Raw genomic sequence first — 24,011 nt, 5'->3', positions numbered from 1 at the left:
CACTCCCACAAGGCCATGATTTGTATTTATTTCCGCACGAGAGCATCCGGATTTAAAAGTGTTCGTTTTCCCCATAAAACAATTGGTTTTGAATCTCAAACAAACTTCTTACACCCTCAGTGCCTCTCTCTGCCGTTCCTCCTTTTCACAAAGTTCTGCTCATGTTTTTCTTCAGCTAGTATGTTGGTTCAGTAATGCCTTCCCCAGAGACCACCAATTTTATCGTAACTCTTTGGTCCCTCCCTCCCCTTTTTCCTATGACCACAGTAGACAATCTCCCAGCAGATAAGCCATGGCTGAAAAATACATACTTTTCCTCTTTAAGTGCACTTTTATTTTCCATCTACTAAAGCTGTAAGAACGCCCTGCAGATATTTCCTCGTTTCTTGGTCCCTGCCAGGACACCCAGCAGATGCTCTTTTTTAGCCTAACCTCACTTACCCCAAACTTTCCACTCTCTCAGCAGCTTGCCTGTACTTTATTCTCACCTCCTTCCAGCAAAGCCACCCTCTGGACAGGTTACAGAATCAGAAGACCCCAGCAAAAAATGTACTGTAAGGCAAATTGCCTGCCTACCTTATAGCTAAAGGCTAAATTTGACAAAATTACACCCTTGGCAGCACTAGCAGAAATGTGTGCGGGGAATCTCACTGGTACTCACTTTCTAGGCATCAGTATGCTTGACCAAGTCCTGTGGTTCCCATTTTAACTCAAAAGCAATTTACTTTTCATTTTCTGGTCAGGTTCAAGTCATTTTTGTAAGTACAAGAAGGTACCCATCTCCCTGTTCTAACACGAGTTACAAAGTACTTTGCATTACTGAGTACGTGTAAAGATTTTGCTTTTCTAAAATGAACACCACCACTAAATAAAGACCCAGCCTTGATATCACGCTGCTTGGAGGAAGCCAAGAGTCCAAGTCTTACAAATGCAGAAATCTTAGTGATATCCCTTTACTCCAGACACAGACTGGGGATATAAATGGCCAACTGGGAGCTGCCCATGAGCTGGCATTGCCAAGTCACTCCAAAACCTCTGTCCCCTCCACTTAGAATGCAGCACTACCTGACCCTAAATTCTGCTACAGACAAAGTTGGAAACTATTAACATGAGAGTATTTGAAATGATCATTCTAACTATAAATATCTCACAAGGCAAAAAGGACTTTTAGAAAGAAAGCCCTGTGTGATAGAGTTTATAAAACTTCAAAGAGAATGCGATATGATAACACTTAGCACTTCTAGATACCACTTTACATCTTCAAAGCGTAGTCAAATCATTAACTAATTAATCTTCAAAGAACAGCACAAACAGTCAGTGGGAAAAAAAAAAAGGAACTACTGAACATAATTGCTCATTATGAAAGAGTTTCTTACAGTCCTCTTTAGCATTACATTTATTGAGCCACAGACCTCACGGTTCTCACCCCGCAAAAAAAGAGAAGTTTAATCTTCTGTGGAACACACATACTGCAGTTCTTCTCTGACAAGTACCTCCATTAAAAATAATCATCGTGAAGACACTTTAGTGTTCCCCAGAAACAACAGCAGAAACCGAATGGGTTTATTTTACAAGTAAAGACATTCTCTAACTCTCCAGACCTACAAACCTGATCCAGGATTTTCTGAGTCAAACTGTATGCTGGCTCACGCATTTTCACCAGAAATAAAAGGCTCTGCAGCTCGAACCCAATTAAAATTCTGCTGATGGCACAAGCCAGGACAGAGCCCATCTCGCTCATTGGGAGCTCTTTTGACTCTGAAGGGCAAAGTAGTAAAAAAATCTTTCGTTTCAAGGAATGAGCCCAGCTTCTTTGATTAAAAGGATTTGGAGGGTGGGGGTGGTATTAGCTCATCTGCTCAAACACTTCCCAACTATTTCAACTCACCCGAGCCATCAGTTTAAAGTATTGCAATGTAAGGAACATGACCAAGGACTCCACATTTTAAATCATCAACACCTCAAATAAGGCACAGACAATATTTATTGAGCAACTTGGTACCATCTCTGCATATTGCTGGGGCAGAGCACTCTGCTAAAGCTGCCTGACTTGAAACAGATATTTCGGCACTTTGAAGGATGAGAAGGAGAAAGATTTACTGGTTCCTTGTTTATTCAAAAAGAAAAAAAAATGAAGGAATCTGATAACATAATGCACTGGCTCTGGGTAAGATTTTGTCGTCTAATAAATAAAGGACTATTCATACCAGTGAGGACAGATCTCTTAATCTAACTAACTGAAGCCTGTGATTCCATCTCAAGAATAAAGACTCTCTCCTTATCTATTTTGTGGTAATGGCTAAACGTAATCCAAATGGAAAACTCAAGCCAAAATAAAACAAAACCTTTTCATGACATTAAAAAAAAAGTCACCTAATATCAAGGAAAAAAAAACAGCAAAAGCATTATTTTTTAAGGGTTGAGAAAAGAGAGACATACATCTATTTCTTTCTTCTTCTTTCCTTCCCCAAGATTAGTGTTTATTTTCTCCTGTATTATAAAAATCCAATAGAAAACTGCAAAAAAAAGTTATTTATTTTTGAAAGTTTAATGAGCTACACTGACCCTTCTCAACACATTGTTCAGACTAGAAGCTGAGGCTGTTGTCTGCACCAAGGGCTCTCCCAGGCTCTGCCCCTGTGACTCGCCCGGAGTCTGTGGTGCAAATTCCATTCCCTTCCAACACCTACAACTTCACCACTCTGATCCCACTTTCTTACACTGCGCGCAGAGCAGGCCAAGATTAACATTTAAAGAATTGAGATTGAAGCCGAACACAGCAGAGTTTAAATTTATGTTTTGCTGAGAGCTTTTTATAGGCTGGATTATTTAAACTGCAAAACTCATGCCAGAAAAGAGAGATATTCATGGGAATTTTTTTTTTTTTTTTACATGAAGAATGAAATGACCAACCCATTCGGGAAGACAACCTGGTTGATGGACAGGCCAGGCTGGTTTGAGAAACTGTGGGCAAACTAGAGAAGAGTACGGGAGGTCCTGTTTCTGGGCTGGAGGAGCAGAGGGCTTTCAAACCCCTTCTCCAGAAGGCTGACGCACTTGGGGTCCTCCCCATCACGCTGCATCCAGTAGGAAAGACAGTATGACATGATTTTCGGGAAGCCGTGGCTTCCCATCCTGCCTTTAAGTCTAAACGAGCAAAGCAAGGCAGGAGAGAAAAACACAATCAAAATACCCAAGTGTACCAACAACTCTTAGGCTTTTTAGAGCAGAAAAGTAATTCAGGCTGAGGTAGAGTCTGAATCCAAAGTGCAACAGATATTCCTCAGTAGATCTACATGAGGACACTTATAAGAGAAGTAAGAAAAATATGAGATTAGAGAAACTTTTTTCTTGTTTGATCTTTATCCTTGTTCAAAGACAGTTTTAGTTTATAGTAATGAATACACATACGTAGATTTATTCAGAAACAGCTCCTGTGCAGACAAAGTGCTCTGTCCTAAGTGTATCCTTTAAGGTAAGTGGTTTCACAGAACTAGGTCACTGCAGAAATAAGAAAAAATTAAGAGTTCAGAGAGAGAGAGGACACTAAGCAAGTACTTTTAAAACCCATTTCTAACCTGACAGCCATCTTCACAGCTGTAGGGATGCTGGTGCATTGACAGCATTCTGTCCTTCTGACCAAAACTGCTTCCCAGTCTGTTTATATCCCCAGCCTGTCTCAAGCCAACTATTGTCTTAGACCATTAATTCCTGAGGGCAGAGATGCTTTTTTGGCACAACAGGTCGTGGCCCATGACTACATAAGCGAGCGATACAGATACCACCAACACAATACCCTCCACCCACAAAACAAACACCCAGCCTCCTGCCCCTAAGCCTTCCCACATCCAGTTTACTCCAAAACCCAAATACTTCTGCAGGGACACTGCTTTGGACGTGGGCGATGTCCAGCTCTACACCAGCATTATTCTGCTCGACCCTCCTGGCAGCAACCCTTCCCCAAAGCCACACCAGCCTCCTGTTCTGTGGCCCGGGTGGTGGAGCTCACGTGGTTTAGATGTTCTCAACTGAAGACCAGGGAAGGGACGGTGGGAACCGTCATCTCACAGACCTTCAAGCACCTTCACACAAGGAGGCGAGGACTAAGGGTACTCCTTGTAGCTCACCTACAGAAAACTTAACTTCTAATTTCACTAGGTGTGTACCCAATATCAACTTTTGTTTCCACCTGTGTCAACCTGTTTCCACCTCATTTTTCTGCATCGATCCAGTCTTTCTGTTCCATTACTCTCTTACAGACATCTTCTCACTAATAAAAAACCTCCCCCCACAACAGAAAAGCTGGAGGAGTTTGCTGTCAATAAATCCTGAAGCAATTCCCTGTTCTTACTATCACTCCAATTCCCTCTTCTCTTCTGCTGCCCTTTCCTGCCAATGCCATTTTTTGAAGATACTCCTTTCATCGGGAAGCTTTCAAGCCAGAGGCAAGGGAAGAGGAGGCACTCAAGTCTTACTGTTGAACCAGGATGGCAAGAAGCTTGAACATGCACTCATGTTGTTTTTGTGAGAATTCAAACCAGAAATTTAAAAAATGTTTACGGGAAACTATAGCTTATTTGTTTTCCACCACTCACGAAGAAGGAGTATTTCTTTAATACTTTACATGCATCTTCTGCAGTAGAAAAAGTAAAGAATGGTTTTTCTAGTTAAATAAAAAACATTAAGTGATTCACTCAATGCTTTGCTTTTATAACAGTGCCTGAAAACTTGCTTTCAAAAATTATTTTGATTAATCAACAATGGCATGTGATTTTAAACATTATTTTAATAAGAATAAGTTGTTTGTTTGTTTTTAATAAAGAGAGAGCTTATGAGTAAAACAAAGCCCAGCAAATCACAGTAAGTGAACAAAGGCTGCCTATCTTTAGGATGGAAAACACTACACAAATTATGGTGATGAGACACATGTCAGGAAATTAGCTTGTCTGGCCAGCACCTGCATTCAAGATGTGGTATACAATGGATGCGATGGAAAGGAACCTATGGGGACTGTTCGTTTTGCTTTTGGTTTTTACTTTTTGTTCTTAGATTTCATTAAGACAGCAATTAAATGCAGAAACAATGCAAAGCTATAAGAAGGGGCACAGTAGGAGAGGCTAAACAGAAATTTGGGGTTCTTTCATCCTATTTGTTGAAAGATAGGCAAATGCTTGGTGTGTGGTGAAGGTGGAATGGCGGGTCTGCCATTTCATCAGTCAAGTTAAAAAAAAATTTTCGGTATTTTATTCCAAAAGACACATGAGAATTAAAATAAAAAAAATAAAAACCCACATTCTTTCAAGTCTGCATCACTCGTCCAAAAAAAAAAAAACCAAAAAACCAACCAAACAAAACCACCACAACAAAACAAAACAGAATACCCAACAAAATCACCACCAAACCCCAAAACTTACACTAAATGAAATTCACAATCAAAATCTATAGTGTTCTCTAATTTAGAGCACTAAGGCGTCATAAAAAGTTGAAAAGCAAGATGGAACAGCTGAACAAAACTACGACTAAAAAACCTGAAATCCATGTATTAATTCAAGTTGACCAGGATGAAAAAAGAAAACCTTACTGTACTGGATGACCAAAAGCTGAATTTTTCAGGGACAAGTTATATGTATTTTGGTTCTAAGCGTATTTCTAGCTCTTTAAGTATGTCAAGCAAATGCATTGACTGTCAAGATGGAAATGCCCTGACAAGACAAAGAAAGGAAGTATTTTAGGATGTCCTTATATTAGTTAGTTTTTGCATATCGCTGCAAACGCAGCCTCACATTAGCTGAACTCAGCTAAGAAGATCAGAGAAACTTCTTTGCATGGCCCCTTCAGCAGCTGACACTACTCATGCCAAAGCAGACAGGCCTAGGAAGGAAAGTGCCTTGGAAAAAAAAAGAAGAAATAAAAAGTGCATAAACCACAACAAAATTATCCATGGTAGGCTGGAATAAAATCTTCATGACATTTTTATAAAGTACTTAGACTAAGGGCATTACTTTAGGTATCATCTTTCAATCATGAAATCTCAAATCAAGAGCAGTGTGACAGTTTCAAGGAGAAATAAAAGCTTGTTGCTATGGCAATCAATGCTAATTCTCTATGCCAAGGAAATGTTAAAGTCTAATGGGGGGGGGCGGGAAAAAGCCTACAGTGGAAGGAAAAAACCCAAAACTATACTACTTACCAGAATTTAAGTCACGTCCAGGATTGAAGGCTCTGCTATTGACAGTGGTAGACAGTCTATCGCAGCTAATAGTCCTAGAAACGTTGGTGTTAAAATTTCCATCAAATCTGAAATGACAACAACAGGATTAGCAATCTAACCGTATCTATTAAACCTACACAGCATTTACAATGGAAATGCATCTTTCTGAAGGTTCAACGAAAAATAATTAGTTTGGTAACTCCAACATTATACGTATTTTAAGGGTCCGGGAAAAATTCTGAAACCCAAGCCCAGAAGGTATAAGCTCATCACGGTGGATTGCATCTGCTCTCTACAATGATATCTTGTATTTTCCCCCACAATATTTCTTGAAAGACAGGCTCATAAAAGAGCATGCTCTTTCATCTAGATTTAAACAGTAGAGGTTCCAGCTCAGGAAACACACGTAGCATCCAGGCATGCCATCAGAAAGTGTCTCCTCCTCTTGTTGAACCAAACTTTTTCTTGCTAGAGACTCTTTCACCAGCACTACTATTTCATCTTTAACTTTTAAAAAATTTTTGTGTTTTGCATGAAAAGGATTTCTTCTTCATGTCTTTATGAAAAAGATCTAACAGAGCAATTGTAAATGTGTTTTCTGCACCAAAACTTGAGGATTTACATTCCAAATAGCAGAAGGAACTCGACAGTCTGAAGTTTTGTTACATTTTGATTAGGTTAAATAATTCAAATACATTCATAACTCTAATGCAAAAAGTATTCCAGTGCATAGTTCTAATGACGATAAAATATAATTAAACCAATGCCTTAACAAAATTTACATAAAAAGGGGTTTAAAGGGTTATAAATAACTGGAAACACTTCTGAAGCTTTCAAGGACCTAAATGCAGTTTTGTATCATTTATGTAGGCCAATTTTATTTGTTAACATTTTTGTGACCTTGAACATTTTGAGGACATTTGACTTATGGTCTGATTATTCTAGTACTTCAAAAAACAATTCACTTCCTATCAAAGAATTTTTCTACCATCAACCTATTCCTAAGAAATTAAAACAAACTGCAAGCAAGGTCTGCGTAACATCTCGTTCTGGATGAAGAGCCTTAACTAGCCTTTCTTAACTAGCATGAAAGCCGATAGGAAACAAGTCTTGGAGAGAAACTGGGCAGAGTAGGGTTTTTTTCAATACTGTCAAGACTAAAACAGCAAATAACACAAAAACCACCTACATCAAAAGATACTGACCAACTTACTTAATGTTAACAGCACATCAGTCACTGACTTACATCTATATATCACTCACCCAGTGCCATTCTAATGCTTTCCATTTAGCTCAATGCGCATTGTATTTGTGCTTAAGGTTCTTTATTTAGTTGCTTATTGTCAACTGCACTTAATTGCTTAAACTGATGTTACGTTTCTTCATACACACACGCGTATGTACACACACCAACACACCCACATATATATGCTATCACATAGTGGAGGCCCAAAATATTACAAGCAAAAGTGGTATGAAAAACAAGCACCATTCTCCTGATTGAAGATTTTAATTACGAAATTGAAATCCAGTAAGTTGCAATTGCTTCAACAAAATATGGTGCCCAGTAAGAATGGAAAGACACTGATTTTCTGGTTCTGTCCTTACAGAGTGCTTGCTGTAAGGGCTGGGGTTTGTAGACACAAACAGACAATGAAACAATGCACTTCTAAACCATCCCCTTAAAACAACAATTAGCAGAAACAAAAACCACAGACAGATGGAATTGGTTACCACAAGGAAATCTCAAGTTATGACCACAGGAAGCAAGTCTCTTTAAGCAAACTAAAACTCTCCTAATCCAATATATTTTCTTTCAGCCCAATTCAAAATGATTTCATCCTACGGGAAGGTAGCTGCAGCTGCCCCAAGCCAGCCAGATGCAGGATTTGCTGAGAGCCTCCATCTCTCCGTTTATGGGGTCCTCGCACGCGGGATGCGGGAGAACCTTTTATGTAGGAGAACCTTTTATGACTTAGAAGAGATCTGTGAAAACTAACTAAGGATAAGAAAAATATTTGTTACTAGGCTTAAGATCATCGCTTCTGTAGGTGACTGGATCCACTTCCAGAAATTTTAGCATTACAAAACCAGACAAATGCTCCCGAGAGGAGCGCTGGAGCCCACTGCGAGCAGCACTGCTGTTGCACACACAGGCCATAAGTCTGCCTTTTGTTCATGATTCATGCCAGTATAACCGTATTTAAGGTTGGGCTGATTGTTATTTGCTTAAAGCAGAGGTTTAACTTCTGTTATCGGTGAAGAGTATAGCACAGCCTTCTCACAAGTTTAGAAATTTGCCCTTCAAGTATAGGAGTCATTTCCTGATAACTTACTATTAAACTCCTTAATGATTTCTGAATTATAAATAAGTAAAATAGTCTTTTATACAAATGCATAACGAAACCTCACGACACTGACTTCTTTGGTCTGAACATCAGATTAAATTTTATGATTCTTGTAGAGTGACAAGAAGTCTCATTTTACATTGCTATAGCTCATCAGACTAGAGGCTTTATTTGAAGAAGCTCTAATCAAATTAGATTTTTGAATATGTAAAAAGTGACCATTACTGATTACTAACTGCTTAATTTTAATATCTTCACTGCCATGTAGAAATATCAATGAAGACAATGTCTCCTTAAACTGGTATTCTTTAAAATTAGTTTAATCTATATCCATAAACACTACATGCATCTTAAACTAACAGTGTTACTCTTAAAGGAGATGAATGAGACTACCTGTGAACTGTTAGAGTTACTGAGGCACCAACATGTTTTGATCCCTTCTCAAACCTAGACTTAAGGGGGGGGAAAGGGGAATGGGGGGGGCGCGGAAAGGAGTCACATATTTGGAAATAATTAACCGCCCTCCATACACTTTGAAAATTATGTAGAATAAATGCAGTTTAAACACTCTATTAATTTTGATCAATATTTTTTGTAGACATATATCAATACCGGGGGGAAAAAAATATTTTTAAGTTGCAAACCTTCTACTATATATACATGCAAATGTACACGGAGAGTGCAAGTTTTTGTGTCAGGGAGTCCCAGAGCAGTCTGTACACAAATTTTTTCTCTCATCTCTTTACATATATTTCACATACCTCAGTTTTTTGACACACTCAGGTTACCGAACATAAACACAAACGTTTAACTCCGCTTGCCCTCCTCCATCCCCACCTAACATACGCAATTATGAACTTGCTCATCACTGATGAAACATCTTTAATTGTGGCAGCTGCTCAACACATCAAAACCACTCAGCGATGAGCAAAGTGAAAAATGCCGTATACAGCGGGAACAAGAACAGGCAGCTAAATTCCTTGCTCTACAAAAAGTACTGTGGGTTCCTTATTGGACGCAGATGTTCAATGCTTTTAGTATTTTATCCAAAACAGCATAATCAACAGCACTCCATCGGCACTGGTGGTTTGATTCAAGACTCAGATAGGGGCAAAGAGCTTTTGATGATCTTCTGCATTATCCTTGCTCTTCACGGCAAGGAAGAAAGAGAGAAACGGATGGACAGACAGATAGAAAGGTCTCCTGTCCTCTTGATCAGACCCACCACCATCAGGTTGTAAGATCAGGAAGGGATGCTGTGTCATAGAATCATCATAGAATCCTAGAATGGTTTGGGTTGGAAGGGACCTTAAAGATGATCTAGTTCCAACCCCCCTGCCATGGGCAGTGACACCTTCCACTAGACCACATTGCTCAAAGCCCCGTCCAAGCTGGTCTTGAACACTTCCAGGGATGGGGCATCCACAACTTCTCTGGGCAACCTGTTCCAGTGCCTCACCACCCTCACAGTGAAGAAGTCAGACACCGAAAGCGGCCAAACCGTGACGGCATGGAGCTCTGCATGGGCTCATCCACTCTGCCAGGAGCTGCTTGTTGAAATGATTGGCAACCTGCTCTCTGAAAACTCCCCAAAGTCCTCTCCATCGAGGAAAAGACTTGACATTTCACAGCAACATAGTTCTCAGATCAAGGCTGTGGCTTTTCCTATCCCCATTAAAATGTAACCACTTCAAAAAATTACAGCTCCTACAAAGCAAGCAAAAATGTTGTTGATTTTTTGTTGGCTAAAGAATCTCAAGACTAAGATTGATTAAGGATGGGTTTCACAAAAAGCATGTTTATCTTTGCGCAAAACCAGACTGAGAAGAACTAAGACTGCAAATTAAACATCTCCATGCTAAAGAAATATTTCCGAGGAATACTAAAGAACAAACTCTTAGGGAAAAATAATGACTTTTCAGGATGTTAGCTAATTGTCCCAGTGCTCCCATCAAAATCTATTAGTGATAGCAACAGGATACCTTGTTAGCAACTAACATTATTCATGTCTCAGAACAAGGGCAATAAATGCTGGGGTTTAATTCAAAATCATCTGGAATCTTCCTCTGCTCTGATTTTATTTTATGCCAGAAGTCACCGCTCACACTTACTCAAAGTGACATGTGCATCCTGACATGCAGTTCTCACGCTACCCAAACTACTTGCTTTAAATTACCCGGCAGAGAAGTTTTATGTATCTTGATTCAAAACGTACTTGTATTGCTACATCACTTCTTCGTACACACAAAGCTGCCAGACTGAATTTCAGGTCTCTCAGTCATGATAGATATTATGGTTTCAAGCAGATGAACACCAGGTCAAATTCTAGGAAGGCAAAAATAAAGTTATCACCCTCAACTGCCCCGCCACAGGCACTCCTGCAGCCCCAAACTGATCGCCACGGGCCAAAGGGATCAGTGTTTCAGCTATAAACACCCTATTTACATTGCACTTGTTATTGGAGCATGTCAAAGCACTTTAATGCAAAAATTAACCAAGTCCCTCAGCTTTTCTCAGTAAGCACGTATTATGTTACCCATCAGGAAAATGAAGACATAGATGTCTAAATAATCTGCAGCAGAGCTGGAAAAGGAAAGCAAAAAATTACTGCAGCCCAGCCCACCCCTCCTTTCTCTTGCTACAGCACACAAGTGGCAAAAAGAGAATACAGTTAATGGGAAAATGATAGAAATAAAATATGCAGAAGAAGAATTGTTTTAACCCCGTAAATTAAAGACCAGCCCTCAGACAGACCTGTCATCCTAGAGCAAGGACTGCTCCAGACTGAGCTATGTGGGATACCTACTTCAAATCTCTTTTCAGGTGCAGTTTGCCTTAAAACTTACTTTTTGCACCTTGCAATAGTGTATTTTTAAAGTGTGACTGGTTCCATGATGCAAGGACCCTTGAGAAGAGGCCAGCTCCCATTGCAAATGTACGTCCTCAGAAAACCAAGACCAGAAACAGGGCAAAGGCAGTACTGTGGCAAATTTACATTGCGATATTTGCGATCATTTTAATCACACTGGAGAATTTTCCAGGTGCTTCTTTTGGGTGCCTCTAAGTTGTTTCAATCAAGGATGCGCTATTGACCTATTTGGTGATCTTCACCATTAAAGCAACAATTAAAACTAAAGCCTGAATACCGCCATGTAGCATTTACAGCAAATGCTTATATTCTTGGCTGTAACCACTGCTTTTACCTTTCCTACGACGTATTTATACCTTGCACGTTTTCCACACAAGTTTCAAACCGCACAAATCTTCCCATCGCTTCCTTTGGAAGAAGTTAAAAACCCCAAAACTTTAATATTTTCAGATTTGCAGACAATTTGCATCGATCACCACCTTTTCTCTGCACAAAGGCGACTTAATTTCTAGCAGTGTCTCCCACTTTTGCCAGCAGCAAGACAACGAGGCGGACGATAACAGCAATGGCTGACCGAGGTCTCCTCTGAGATACGGCCCAAAATGTTCTAGGTGGTAACACCACAGCCGACACTTAGGAAGTCCTCCAAAATCCTTACCACAAAACCTGTATTTAGATGTAATTAGTTTTTGTACCTACTTAAACGAGAGCAAAAGACATTGGCTGAAATTCAGTTTCAAGACAGGCCCACTCACCCCATCCCCCTTTCCCTGCCTCTCTCTAAAAAGCCCTTCCTTCTGGATTCACTTTAATGAACAACTGATCGAAACTGCATCCCGAGGGAGCAAACAGAGCTGCGACTCCCACTTTGATCTCTTCCCCATGGAGAAACGCGCTCCCTGCCTAGCTTGCAAGATGTTCATTTGATTGACGTTTGCTCTGATGTGCAAACTGCTTTGAACTTCAGACATTAAATTCCCATCAGGCTGCACTCATTTTTATTCTCCTTCAACAGGATTTACAAGCAGGAGATCAGCTAGCGTAGAAGATAAAATAAATTTGCAGAAGCTTTGAATCTTACATCAAAACAGTGCTCAAGTGAGTTCCAATTGGATTTTGTTCGGCCTGAATTTACGGTGCAAATCAACCTCTTTTGTACAGTTTCAGTTTAGGAGAAGATGAGGGAGCTGCATATAAAAATGACACTTGAGCAGCTACTGAGGGGTTCTCATTGTTTTAAGACTCATTTCTTTCCCTCCCTTTCCGTTCATACAAATTTTAAGCTGATTTTAATATGCATTAATTAAATTACATAAGTTCATTGAAAATTCAGCATTTTCTTTGAAATTCACAACTAGGCATGTTTTCTTGATTGTAAGGCAAGATTTTAACTCGTATTTCACATTCTTAAATAAATACTTAAATATATGGTTCCCACTGCATCTAAACAGAATGCTGGAAAACAACGTTTTTATGAATAAGTTCAACAAAAAAAGCTACTGATGATTCAGTTAACCAGTTTCTTCTGGCAAGGCATAGAAGTTGTTCCAATTATTTCAACTACTGCTTGAAAAAGTCAAAGTATACTTGCTCTCAGATATAAAGAAAGTTTATTATTGGAAGGAGGACTGCAACCCAGTAACACAAACTATTCCAAAAACCACTTTTTCACGAGGAAATCTGCCACATTTACGAAGTAAAAGCAACAGTCCAGGAGAGCAATTTCCTAAATATCTGCTAGAGTTTATGGACAAAACAAGGTCATGCCAAGACTAGCACTATGCACGCTCCCTACATTTTCTAGAAACCCACATACATTACTGTAGTCTGATACTCTGCAAGAACAGCAAATACATCTTAAATTTCATTTCGTGTGGCCCACCCACTTGTCCTTTGGAAGTGCAGCTCTTCAGATACTGCGGCGACTGAAGGAACTGAATGGGATTCTCGTTATCTCCCACTTAACTGCTCCAGACAGGAAAGATAAACACAGAAAGAGCTGCGATAAAATTGAACTGCATTAGCAAATATTTAACCATCTGTTTAAAAAAGAAAAAACCAGACCACTTCTGAAGGCGGTATCACAGTCAGGGAGTAAATGATTTTCAAAAATAGGTTTGTAAACTCACTTATTCAAACAGCTCTATTAATGTTTGTAACGCAACACTGCCAAGTAGTATGTTTTACCAACAAATATTTCTCCATTCCATCTCCTTTCACAAATTTAGATAAATGCATTCCCTAAGCTCTTATCAGCATAGTTAAATAAAGAACAAAAATAGATTTCCAGCCGCCTTGAAACATATATGTTAGCAGCAGAAGCAAGAGCATTAATGAATGGCAATGCTCCTCTAAATGTATGGTTTTTGGAGACCTATGACAACTTTCCGTAAAAACCAGCAGCAAAATTCATTTCTGTCCTCTAGGGTAGAAGCAAAGAGAAAGGGGGACGTTTCCACCAGCACACGCGTGTGTTCACGTCCCATCTGCAGGTGTAGGGTTATCGGGGGACCGCGGTCGGTCACGCCACCCCTCGCCGCAGCAAGGCACCACGCAGGGCGGCTTCCCGGCGCTGCGACTCTCTCCCCGCTCAGGTCCCCCTCGCAGGCAACTCAAGGAAACCGTTTCCTACCTTCTCTCACAGCCACATGAGGACACGAAGTGCTGTAGCACAGCAGAGCATGACAGGTCTTAAAAGTGGGCAGGAGAGGAGGGGGATTGAGATTGGGTTAGGGAAGATTTTGTGTCTCCCTTTAAAAGCATCGCCTCTGGGTTTTTTGTTGGAAAAGCTGCACAGGCAGCTGTGTGTTTCCTCACAAATGCAGCTGAATAAGAAGTTATAGCCTCTTTTTTTTGGAAGGTAATCTTACTGCAGATATGCAGGGCTTTGCTATGTTGAGAAAACCACTGGAGTGTACGCTATGGCACCAATTCTGTAAAGTACATACTTGCAACTGTGTCTTCACGTGTACTTATCACGCAAACGCAACTTTAACTTACCTGGCAAAACTGGAACTATATAAAGCTACTTCTGAAAGTCTCCTACAAGAGCCAGCTAGCATCAATCACAGCTTCTCCTGAAAAAGGCATTTTGTATACCAGGTAGATGATGAATACTCAAACATTACACGCGTTATCAGAATTACTCTTTCTTTTTGTGTGGAAAGAGTTTGATTTTCTTTCATCTGCAAATATTCAATACAAAACACCTGTTTGATCTACATGTTGCCATCCAGTCCAACACCATTTTTATGAATAAAGCTATTTCACTTGTCATTCACAAGTCAGACCACGCACACCTGCAAAGTTACCCACGCAAAGCTAATGCTTCCACATCTGTCTCCCGAAACTCATTTCTTAAGTCCCTATTTAGACACTTTTCACAACTGACACGTATCCCCTAAGTTCCCACTGAAGGTGCAGGGGAGCTGCAGGTGCTCAGTACTTCTGAAAAATAAACAATCACTGTTTATTCTTTCCCCTGCCCTTTTGCTGACATTCTGCTATAGCCCCATCTGCACCCCATGCACATCAGGCCATTTCAGTTCCAAGACTTCCTAAAGACCCACCGAGGGCTTTCTTGGGAATGAAGTGTCTCAGGCATGAGAAACAGGAGACACTGTCTTCTACACAAAGGTATTTATCCCCTTAGGAAGGAAGATACTTTAATTAAAACATTGTCTTGTAAATAACCACCCAATTCAATCATGATAGGGAATGTCTGGAGACAGCATGAAATCTGTTTCTCACGGCTTCTTCAGCAGCCTTTATTAGTGAGGAAACACAAAGCCTTATTTTTCCAGCAGGGATTTCTTCAAGGATTAGAAGATGCACGTCACTTGACATCCATTTTCCTTATCTCCCATCAGTTTACCCATCCGTTTTGCTAAGAGCCCGAGCACTTTATCCATATTAACTCTGTCTGGTTGGAGCAACGCCTCTTCTCAAATGCTATGGGCGCCTCCTCGATGCGGCGCACAGCCCTGCGAAAAGGAGCAAGTCTCCAGGCTCTGACCCCGCAGACACAAATATAGCCCGGATGGTAGGGCAGATACCGGATCTTTGTACCATCCACTTCTGAGCTTGTCTGAAAGCCACGCTCTCTGGTTGCTCTTCTCAACTGTTGTCTCTCCCTCCATTGCCATCATGGTTTTTTCCATTCCCAAACCTTGATTAAGTAGAACTGAAAATGCACACAGCTATATTTGAAGTAAGGAGCAGCAAAATCTAAAGAAAAACAGACAGCCCCTGCTCTGTTGCTCCAATTTAGCAGTCCACCCCTACTTAGCAGGAGTTTCATATATACTTAAGCATATGATTAAGTTCCATTTACACAAGCACATGCTTAAATGCTTTGGTAAACTGGGTGAGCATAAGCATATGTTTAAATGTTTGTTGAATTAAGGCCTATGGAAAAATTCCTTGCCAAAACCACTCAATAACCACCAACTGCACTGCCTCATCAAGTTGATTTTGCATATTCTGATTTATTTATTTTCACCACTTTCCATAACAAGGTAGTTCCATTGCACAAACCTGCCTTGGTGGGGAGAACAAATACATGATTGCTAGTACTTATGCTAGTTAGGCCAGTATATGTTGGGTACATATATATGATATAGCAACTGAAAGCACAGTCAGGCTGTTAATTTCAATTCAGAACTAATCACTGTGGACTGGAATCACAGTCACATGGAAACTTACTCATTTGGGCTCTTCACTGTAACAGCCAACACATAATGGCAATGAAATAAATACTGTTCTCCTTGTTACATCTCACTACTCAACTAAACGAGCAATTTAAATACCAGGTTCATTTTATATCCCAGTCCGTGCTTTGTTAGTCCTATTTCATATCATTTATTTCTAGTGACCAGGTGTGGTATTCTCACAGTTTCTCTCGAGCAACACAGCAAACTGTCTTCTAAGCCAATGCTCAGATTTTCAAGATAAATACAAGCAAATACAAGGCCACACATGGGTAATTTTGTTAATGCTAACAACAAATATAAACTAAATAAAGATACCAAGCCATTAAAAAACCCTCAAAATAAATCCTCTCTCTACACAACAGTTCATCATTTACCCAGATAGTGTAAATACCTTCCCACGTAATTTTTCCAAAACAAACCCAAACTTGCTGCATTCCTTAAGCAATATCACTAAGCTAGACAGCGGTGTAAAAGGCTGACGGAGGAATTGCCTGACAACATGAAGTGCCCTCAGATTTACAAACGTCATCGTGCATTGAGGCTGAACACTGTGTGACAAACAACCTTAAATATCGTGGGACAAGCCTTCAAATCTACCTTAAAAATATACCCTGAAGATAATGTGCTTCTGACACTGTTCCTGCACCAAATGTTTACTCAAGTAAAGAGGCCACATGACGAAACAGCTCCCTACACCAAGAAAAAGAAATCACAAAGTTAAGCAGTTGTAACACAAACATTTCACAACCCTCCTGAAAGAAAAACCATAGCCCTAAGGACACACGCATTTTCAGAAGATACTTTGCTTTAGATTGTAACTTGAAAACAGCAAATAGCACAGACAAATCTGTGTCTTTTTCAATGTGCGCTCTTCTATAGCGGCAGCTAATAAATACTCTAAACCAAACTATTAATAATTATTGTTGCTCTAACTCCAGCACTCTTCTGCCCAACACTAACACACATCTTTTAAACGTCAAGGATAAGCTGTGACCAGTAAAAGCACACCTAACTTAACTCCTCACTAGTGCAGACCTCCTCATAGCCGGACCAAGTTAGTCCAAAAATTAAAGGTGGAAGTTCAAGTAAATCAGTAGCATTCAAAACATGGTCACAATATCCAGGTGGGAGATATTTGTGTCTGATATTTGTGTTTTAAAAATAATTACTAAATCCATGTTCAAACACTCACACATGTGTTCCAGTTCCCCAAAATCTGACCATTAAGGTAGGTAACTTAACTTTTAGTATTTTCAAAGTCAAAAATCTCAGTCTATGTGTTTCCCTGGACAAAAAAAAAAAAAAAAAAAAAAAAAAAAAGCTATTGGTGATTTCCGATACGCCTGCCTGCAAAGACGCCGGCCCGCCCGGCCATTTCCTCCCTTTTAACCAGGCCTGGAGGCGACCCAGGGAGAGAAACGGGGTTCCTAACGAGCAGGTAATCTTTTCATTTTTATGGAACGCTTCTGCTTAAAAAGAAAGTTATCTCATTTTGGCATTTCTATTAAAAATTAATCTCTTCTCTGGAGAGGTAGGGAGACGAGGACAGGTTTTGAGGCAGCTGACGACGCTGAGCGGGGGAATGGCGTGAGGTGCCCTCCTGGCGTTTCATGAACCGCTACCTACTGCCCGTGTGAACCGTTTTACTTTCCCCTTTAGCAGGCTAGTGTCAAACATAAGACCTAATAATGCCACCTTGGATATCAACATTAGCTTTTTCCCCAACATTGTTAACCAAAATGGGGAATCTCCCAGAAGGGAGATGCCACAGAGAAGGAAAATGAAAGGAAGAGCAGCAGGCGGGAGAGGCAGAAGGGGGAGAAATGGCAAATGAAATGATGGCAGAAGCATTTAGACAATTGGGCAATTAACAAAGCGTGGCACCAATAACGACTTCGAAGTTAAGTTTCACAAGAAAAACATGTTTTTACATTCTTTCTTTGTATGACTTGGAGACAATTTCCTGAAGTCTGCAGTGGGTATATTTCTGATGGTCCGATAAGCCACCGTTCTTCAACCATACATACTCGACTGGGTCTTGTCAAAGTGCTGTCTGGAAGATCCTGCAGACCGATAGACTGGTCTGGTAACCACTTTAGCAGATTTAATATTATCAAGCCAAGTAACTAAATAATGAGAATCGTATTGTAGAGCCTGAATGAGGAGCTCTGCAAACAGAAAAGTACCTCTCTGCTTTGCCAGCTGTGACCTCCGGTTCGTTTTTTAAGCCACTTACTGTGAAGAATCCTCCTGCAAGTCTACCATGGGTAAAGAAATTTCTAAAGGACTTCTAAGCTAAGTAATTTTGGAGGACAAAGTGAAAGGAAATTCATTAAAGCTTCCGGATTAAGAGCAGACCTCTCTTTTTTTATGAAAAATTATGCAATACTGACAAGGGGATTATAAATCTCCTCATTCCTCCTTCTCTTCACTCCTTGCTTGGAAGGTGTTACTGCTGGCTGGTGGTCCCTGCACAGAGAGATCAGAGGGCAGAAAGGTTTTCGTCCTCAACTAGTTCTTGACCTTTCTACTAATGCTGCCAACAGTCTGGCCATTGAGCACCAGATGTGCCACCATTTGACGTACGCACCTTGTCCAGCAGGAACTGCACCGAGACCGCTAAATCTACGCACGACCCAACGGCAAGGTACCCCTTTCTTTGGAACCACCCGAGGCTTAACCCTAAGAGATTTCTTACTTTCATGCCATTTAAAACAAACAAAACAAGCAAGTGGCCTTTCTCTCCAGACACAGATTCATACCACGTATTTGAATGCAGTGAGTATTTTAAATCCTTATATAAACCAAGGTTAATGCTGTACTTCAGAAAAGACGAAAGCACGCTGTCTTAAGAGCTTTCTTATAGAGTTAGATCGCAGAAAGTGCTTTTAATATTTATTACCCAAATTACCTTCCTCTCTAAAATGTTTTTAAATCAGACAGATATAAACAATGAAAATATACTCTGTAAGCAAGATTTGCATACACTGAAAGTTACTCTCGTTCTTTTCTAGCGCATATGGAAGTAAATGTTGAAAATGTTGAGCATTTAAAAGAAATTATTACACTTTTATTGGAAAAATCAGACCTTCTATCACACCTTCCTACAATTAGGAAACCCAAAGAAGTTTCTGCAAATACGCAGTGTAATAAAACATGATTAAAGACAACCAACTGCCTGGATTTAGACTATTCAGAGCTCCTGTATTTGAAAACAAAACAAATTGAAAATGAACAAATTCAGTTTCGAAGCAATGTACTCCATTTTGGTAAACCTCTGTGTATCAAACAGCAGCATGTCAACTTGATTAAACAGTAATGCAGTATTTTTAGCATGTGATGTACTGATGAACTCATGATTTTAGTTACTGCACTTCAAAGGAAAAAAAAAAAAAAAGTCCCATGACCAGCTTCAGAAGAGTTATTCAGGGTAAGCAGTGTCTCAGTGCAAAAACGGTATCTTGGGTATAGACAGACTCATTTTGTATAGAAGACTATTCCATGCAATTAAGGGTTGAACAAACTTTTTTCCTTTTTGTTTCATTTTACAATCCATCACAGCTGAGTTCCAGTTCTTGTTTAGAGCTCCTCATTAAACGTGTGCATACCAGAAGTGTAAAAGAATATGAGGACAAGATAAGGAGCACCTTTGGAGCACTGTCTTCCCCCTTTTTCAGAGTTATCAAGAGTGGCAGAAAATACAGGCTATTTTTGCAAAGAAAGCACCTTTTTTATATTAAAATGACATATTAAATGACAGCATAAGTAATTTCAGAATTTAATACTTACTCCATCATAGATGGTGGAATAGTACAGCAGTCTTGGATTGCAGTCAAGGGCGACGTGAGATGAGCAGTATATGATGCTTCCACTACTTGCTTGTTACGATTCACAACATCCAAGTAACGGTTAAATTTCTCACGAATTTTTTTTGCCAACTAAAAAAAAATAATAATAAGAAAGATTAAAATGAAGCCAGTTTCTCTGTATTATCCCGGTCCTTATTAATCAAGTTAAATGGAAAGTAAAAACCGTGTATGTTAAAGATAATAGTGGTCTCCTTTGCTCATTGTACTTCTATTTTGGTGGCTTAAGCACTGTGAAGTCAAGTAATTAATAATATTGGCCACAGAAAGCAGCCTATACAAAAAGATAAAATACATTTACCATCTAGCAATGGGTTCTTGAACATAGAGTTTTGCATGTATGAAAAGTAAAATTTCCATTACGTCAAGCTTCCCTTTCATTAAGAACTGACACCTGGATACGACTCTACCTATGCCACTGGCTTACCAGTGAACCTCTCCAATATGCTGCTCTTACCGCTTCAGGAGCAAACAGCCACCAGTACATCTGCCAGTGCACTGAATCTATGTAAGGAACAAGCTCAGGCTCCAGGCAACCCCAAATACTGCCATGCATATTTCTCTGTTCATCAACAGCCTCCTCAGTCAAGGTGGATCTGCACAGAAGTATTTCACAACTCCTTTCATGTAGTTCTCCTCATCGCAACTTGGGCAAAATAAGCCATCCCAGTTCTTGCTTTTTTCTTTGTATCCTCTGCTGCTTTCCTGGGGTGCACCACGGGCTCTTAGCTGAGCACCTTCCGAGTGATTTTTTTCATTGATCCAGCAGCTCACTGCGGCTAGTCATAAGCTACAACAGTTTTAAGTACAAACTTCAACAACAAAATGAAAAATCTGTAATTGACATTATATTGCAACAGAAGGAAAATAATGACAACCGCCTTGCACAGGTGAAATCCTTGCACAAGCCTTTTGTTGTCAGAGGTCCCTCTGATGAAGGCAGCCACTTATAAATCAGGACAAGGTTTAGAGGTTACGCTATTACTTGTAAGAGCAGATGATCGTATTTCTCTCCTTTCAGAAAGTGAAAACAAACAGACTGTCATCCCTCCCCAGCAATTCTCAGGCCTTTAAAAAAAAAATTAGAGTGCCTAACTTTAGCAATAGCAAATTGGGTACTTCAGCCCTTCTCTTTAAATGTTTCTTAAAAAAAAAAAAATTTTTTTTTTAAATCAAGTCAACAAATTTTTGCAAACAAATACTTCCGAGCTCTGCATCGGGGCTTGCTGGTGTGCGATTTGAAGGCATGGTCGTGCCCGTGCCTCCTGCAAGCAGAGCCCCGTGCTCCCTCCGTGCCAGGCAGACTCAAAGCAGTCCGAAGGCACATGGCGTTAACAAGGGTAGAGCCTGCTGGGACACATCACAGGCCTATTGAAGCTCCTGTGCTGTCGGATAAGAGCTCGCTTGTGTCTAGTTCATGAGGCACTTCACCATGAGTCTGGCTAATGACTTTGCACGGGAAAATTGGAAGGGAAAATTTGTGGCTGTTATTTGAGCTAACGTAACGGTAAACACAGTTACTAAGAAGCATCAGGTTTTACACGAAACATTTACTGAGACTTTTGCTCCTAATCTTTCATTCCAAGTGAGAAATTAATGAAATGGATCAGGCAAGTACAAAATTTGCTCTGGCACATTCGGTATCCTTTTCACACCAACATATTTATTACATTTAATCATCCGCCAGACACATCCTAAATGAAAGAGAAGCATCTCTAAGCAATATACCACAGTGTTGGATACTCAGAAATAGTGCATTTTACTTTTCTGCAAACTTTTTTCAGAGCTGAAGTTAGCTCGTTAATTCATAACACTCATCTCTCCTGCTCACTCCAAACTCTATGGGGATGATTTAACGGTGCTGCTACATTTGGGTGCTGAGAAACACAGTTGGTTGTTCCAGATCCCCTGGACTGACAAATGTCTTTCCTAACTATTATTAACAGGACATTTCATCATGATTTACTTTGTTATGTGAATAATGAGGCCCACACTGATAACTGCATTGCCTTTGCCTCCATTGTTCCCAGCAAATGCTGCAGCTCAACGACAGGTCTCCTAGGAGCACAGGTTTTAATAGGACCTTGCTCAAATGACTTGCAGAATTATACCTAATTAGTTTTGTAGAATGATTTATTGCCAAGGCACCAGACGACTACTAATGGTCTCCTCCACTATCCAACACTATTAAATTGCTCCCAGTTGTTAGATAATAAGCTGCTGGGTAGTTCCTTTTCTATTTTCCGGTAAACTTTCTTTTTGTCCAACTGTACTCTTCTAATGTGTCCTTGAAAAGTGTATTCTTTGGAGGGTCTCAAACATACACAAGCCAAATTCCCTAAATTGAAGCATTTAAATTTCATGGTTAAAAAATTCCTCTCTCAGATTGGGCAAATGCAATACCTGTGCTTAAACACTACAGAAACCAGATACTTGAATTTATACACTTCTTTCTCGGTTTCCCTACCTGAAATCACAAAAAGGGGAGAGAGCTTAAGTTTGCTGAAAAAAAGGACTATGCGACCATCATTAGCAGTAACAAAACTAACACAGAGCATCAGAGCAAAAGGACTCTCGTTTGGAATCACTGCTTTTCTCTGATAAATGAATGCTATACAAGATGAGGTTTCGGTGTTGATGAGTTTTCACCTTCCAGGTCGAACGATAAAAGCACCCCACAGCCTTTGAATTTTACCCTGCTGTGCAGAGTCTAAAGATCTGACAAATCTGTTTTTCAGAAGAGCCCGTACCTCAGAAGCGGATAAAAAGCAAATGCTTAGTACCTAAATTGCATCATCTCCCATCGAAAAACCTCTGAACGGCTCAAGTCATTCCATTACTTTTATTAAATGGGATCCAACACTTCAGTCGGGGCACAGAGTCAAGTGCATGTCAGCAACAAGGGACCTGAAGCGTCCCAGAGCTACACAGACATTTATTCCCTGCCCACGAACATAAGCACGGCTGGAAGAACTGAGTTTGTCTAATCTGAAGAACCCTAAAAATACTGCCCTCTGATAGCAAGAGAACACTCCCAACAATCAAAACCACTTTAAAAACAGCTAACTCAAAAAAGTCACCAATGGCAAGATGATCCAAAAGCAATTTTCCATTGCAAATTGATTACAATGAATAAACCATGTTAAGAACCTCAGCATAACACACCAATCAGCTGAAAAATTACTAAAAACAAATGGGTCTAATTCATCAAACAGAGAAGTATAGTCCAGATGAAGCCTAACAAAACTAACTTAATTTTTCTTCCATAGTTGCGCTTCACTGGAGCACAAAAATCCACCACAGTGAACAGGCATTCCAGCTCTCAGTGATTAAAACAACAGCAAAAAAAAAAAACATACTTCCTACCTCCTCATCTATGCCTTGCGTGCCCATGCATGCATGCACACTCACATCATTAGCTCAGAAACATTATTCAGTTTGCAAAGTGATGCACTCAGTTGCTAGAGCCTGTCGGAATAAAAGCTGCAGGCTTAAATCAGCTTCTCATTTTTCTAAATAAAAAACTAAAATCTTTAACCAAAAGATCGCTATTTTTTCCAACATATGCCCTAATTTTTTTAACTGCCCAGAGCTGAATAGCCGTTGAATCCTGGTGGATGCAAGACCCACACCACACTGGTTCCAAAACCTCAAAGGTACAGAAAAAAAGAGATAACCAATAATGAAAAGACAGAGCATTGAACTATGAAACCATCCTAATATAATTATTTAAAACATTTTTAAGGCAAAATGGAAAACTGTGTCCCAAATCAGGCCCATAAAAGGGGCAGGTAGCTGACATCCCACGCTCGGGTATACCCTTGGGTAGGTACCAAGAGTGACAGACATTTCCTGCTCCCGCAGAAGTGCTCAAATTCACCCATTTTAATGGAGACTAAAATAAATCTGGATACCTTGAGATTGACATAAAATGCTATTATCCTCAGGTCAATTCTCACAGTGCTCTTCACCTCATTTTAAAAACAAAGGAGCGGGGAAAAGCCT

At 40.0% G+C, this 24,011-nt stretch overlaps 1 protein-coding gene across 1 annotated transcript in view; it reads right to left on the bottom strand.

The window, feature by feature from the left end:
- CACHD1 (cache domain containing 1) overlaps positions 1–24,011 on the bottom strand; it is a gene marked incomplete at its 3' end in the record, with an annotated part of 92,157 nt that overhangs the window by 28,319 nt on the left and 39,827 nt on the right. The window contains exons 3-4 of the mRNA XM_009583628.1: positions 19,930–20,078; positions 6,191–6,297 (exon numbers count right to left, since the gene is read on the bottom strand). Coding sequence (XP_009581923.1) covers positions 6,191–6,297; positions 19,930–20,078 — 256 coding nt within the window. The remainder of the gene's footprint in view (positions 1–6,190; positions 6,298–19,929; positions 20,079–24,011) is intronic.

Source organism: Fulmarus glacialis, unplaced genomic scaffold (assembly GCF_000690835.1).
Source record: "Fulmarus glacialis isolate BGI_N327 unplaced genomic scaffold, ASM69083v1 scaffold6588, whole genome shotgun sequence".
NCBI lineage: Eukaryota > Metazoa > Chordata > Aves > Procellariiformes > Procellariidae > Fulmarus > Fulmarus glacialis.
This window is presented reverse-complemented; position numbering and strand designations above follow the sequence as displayed.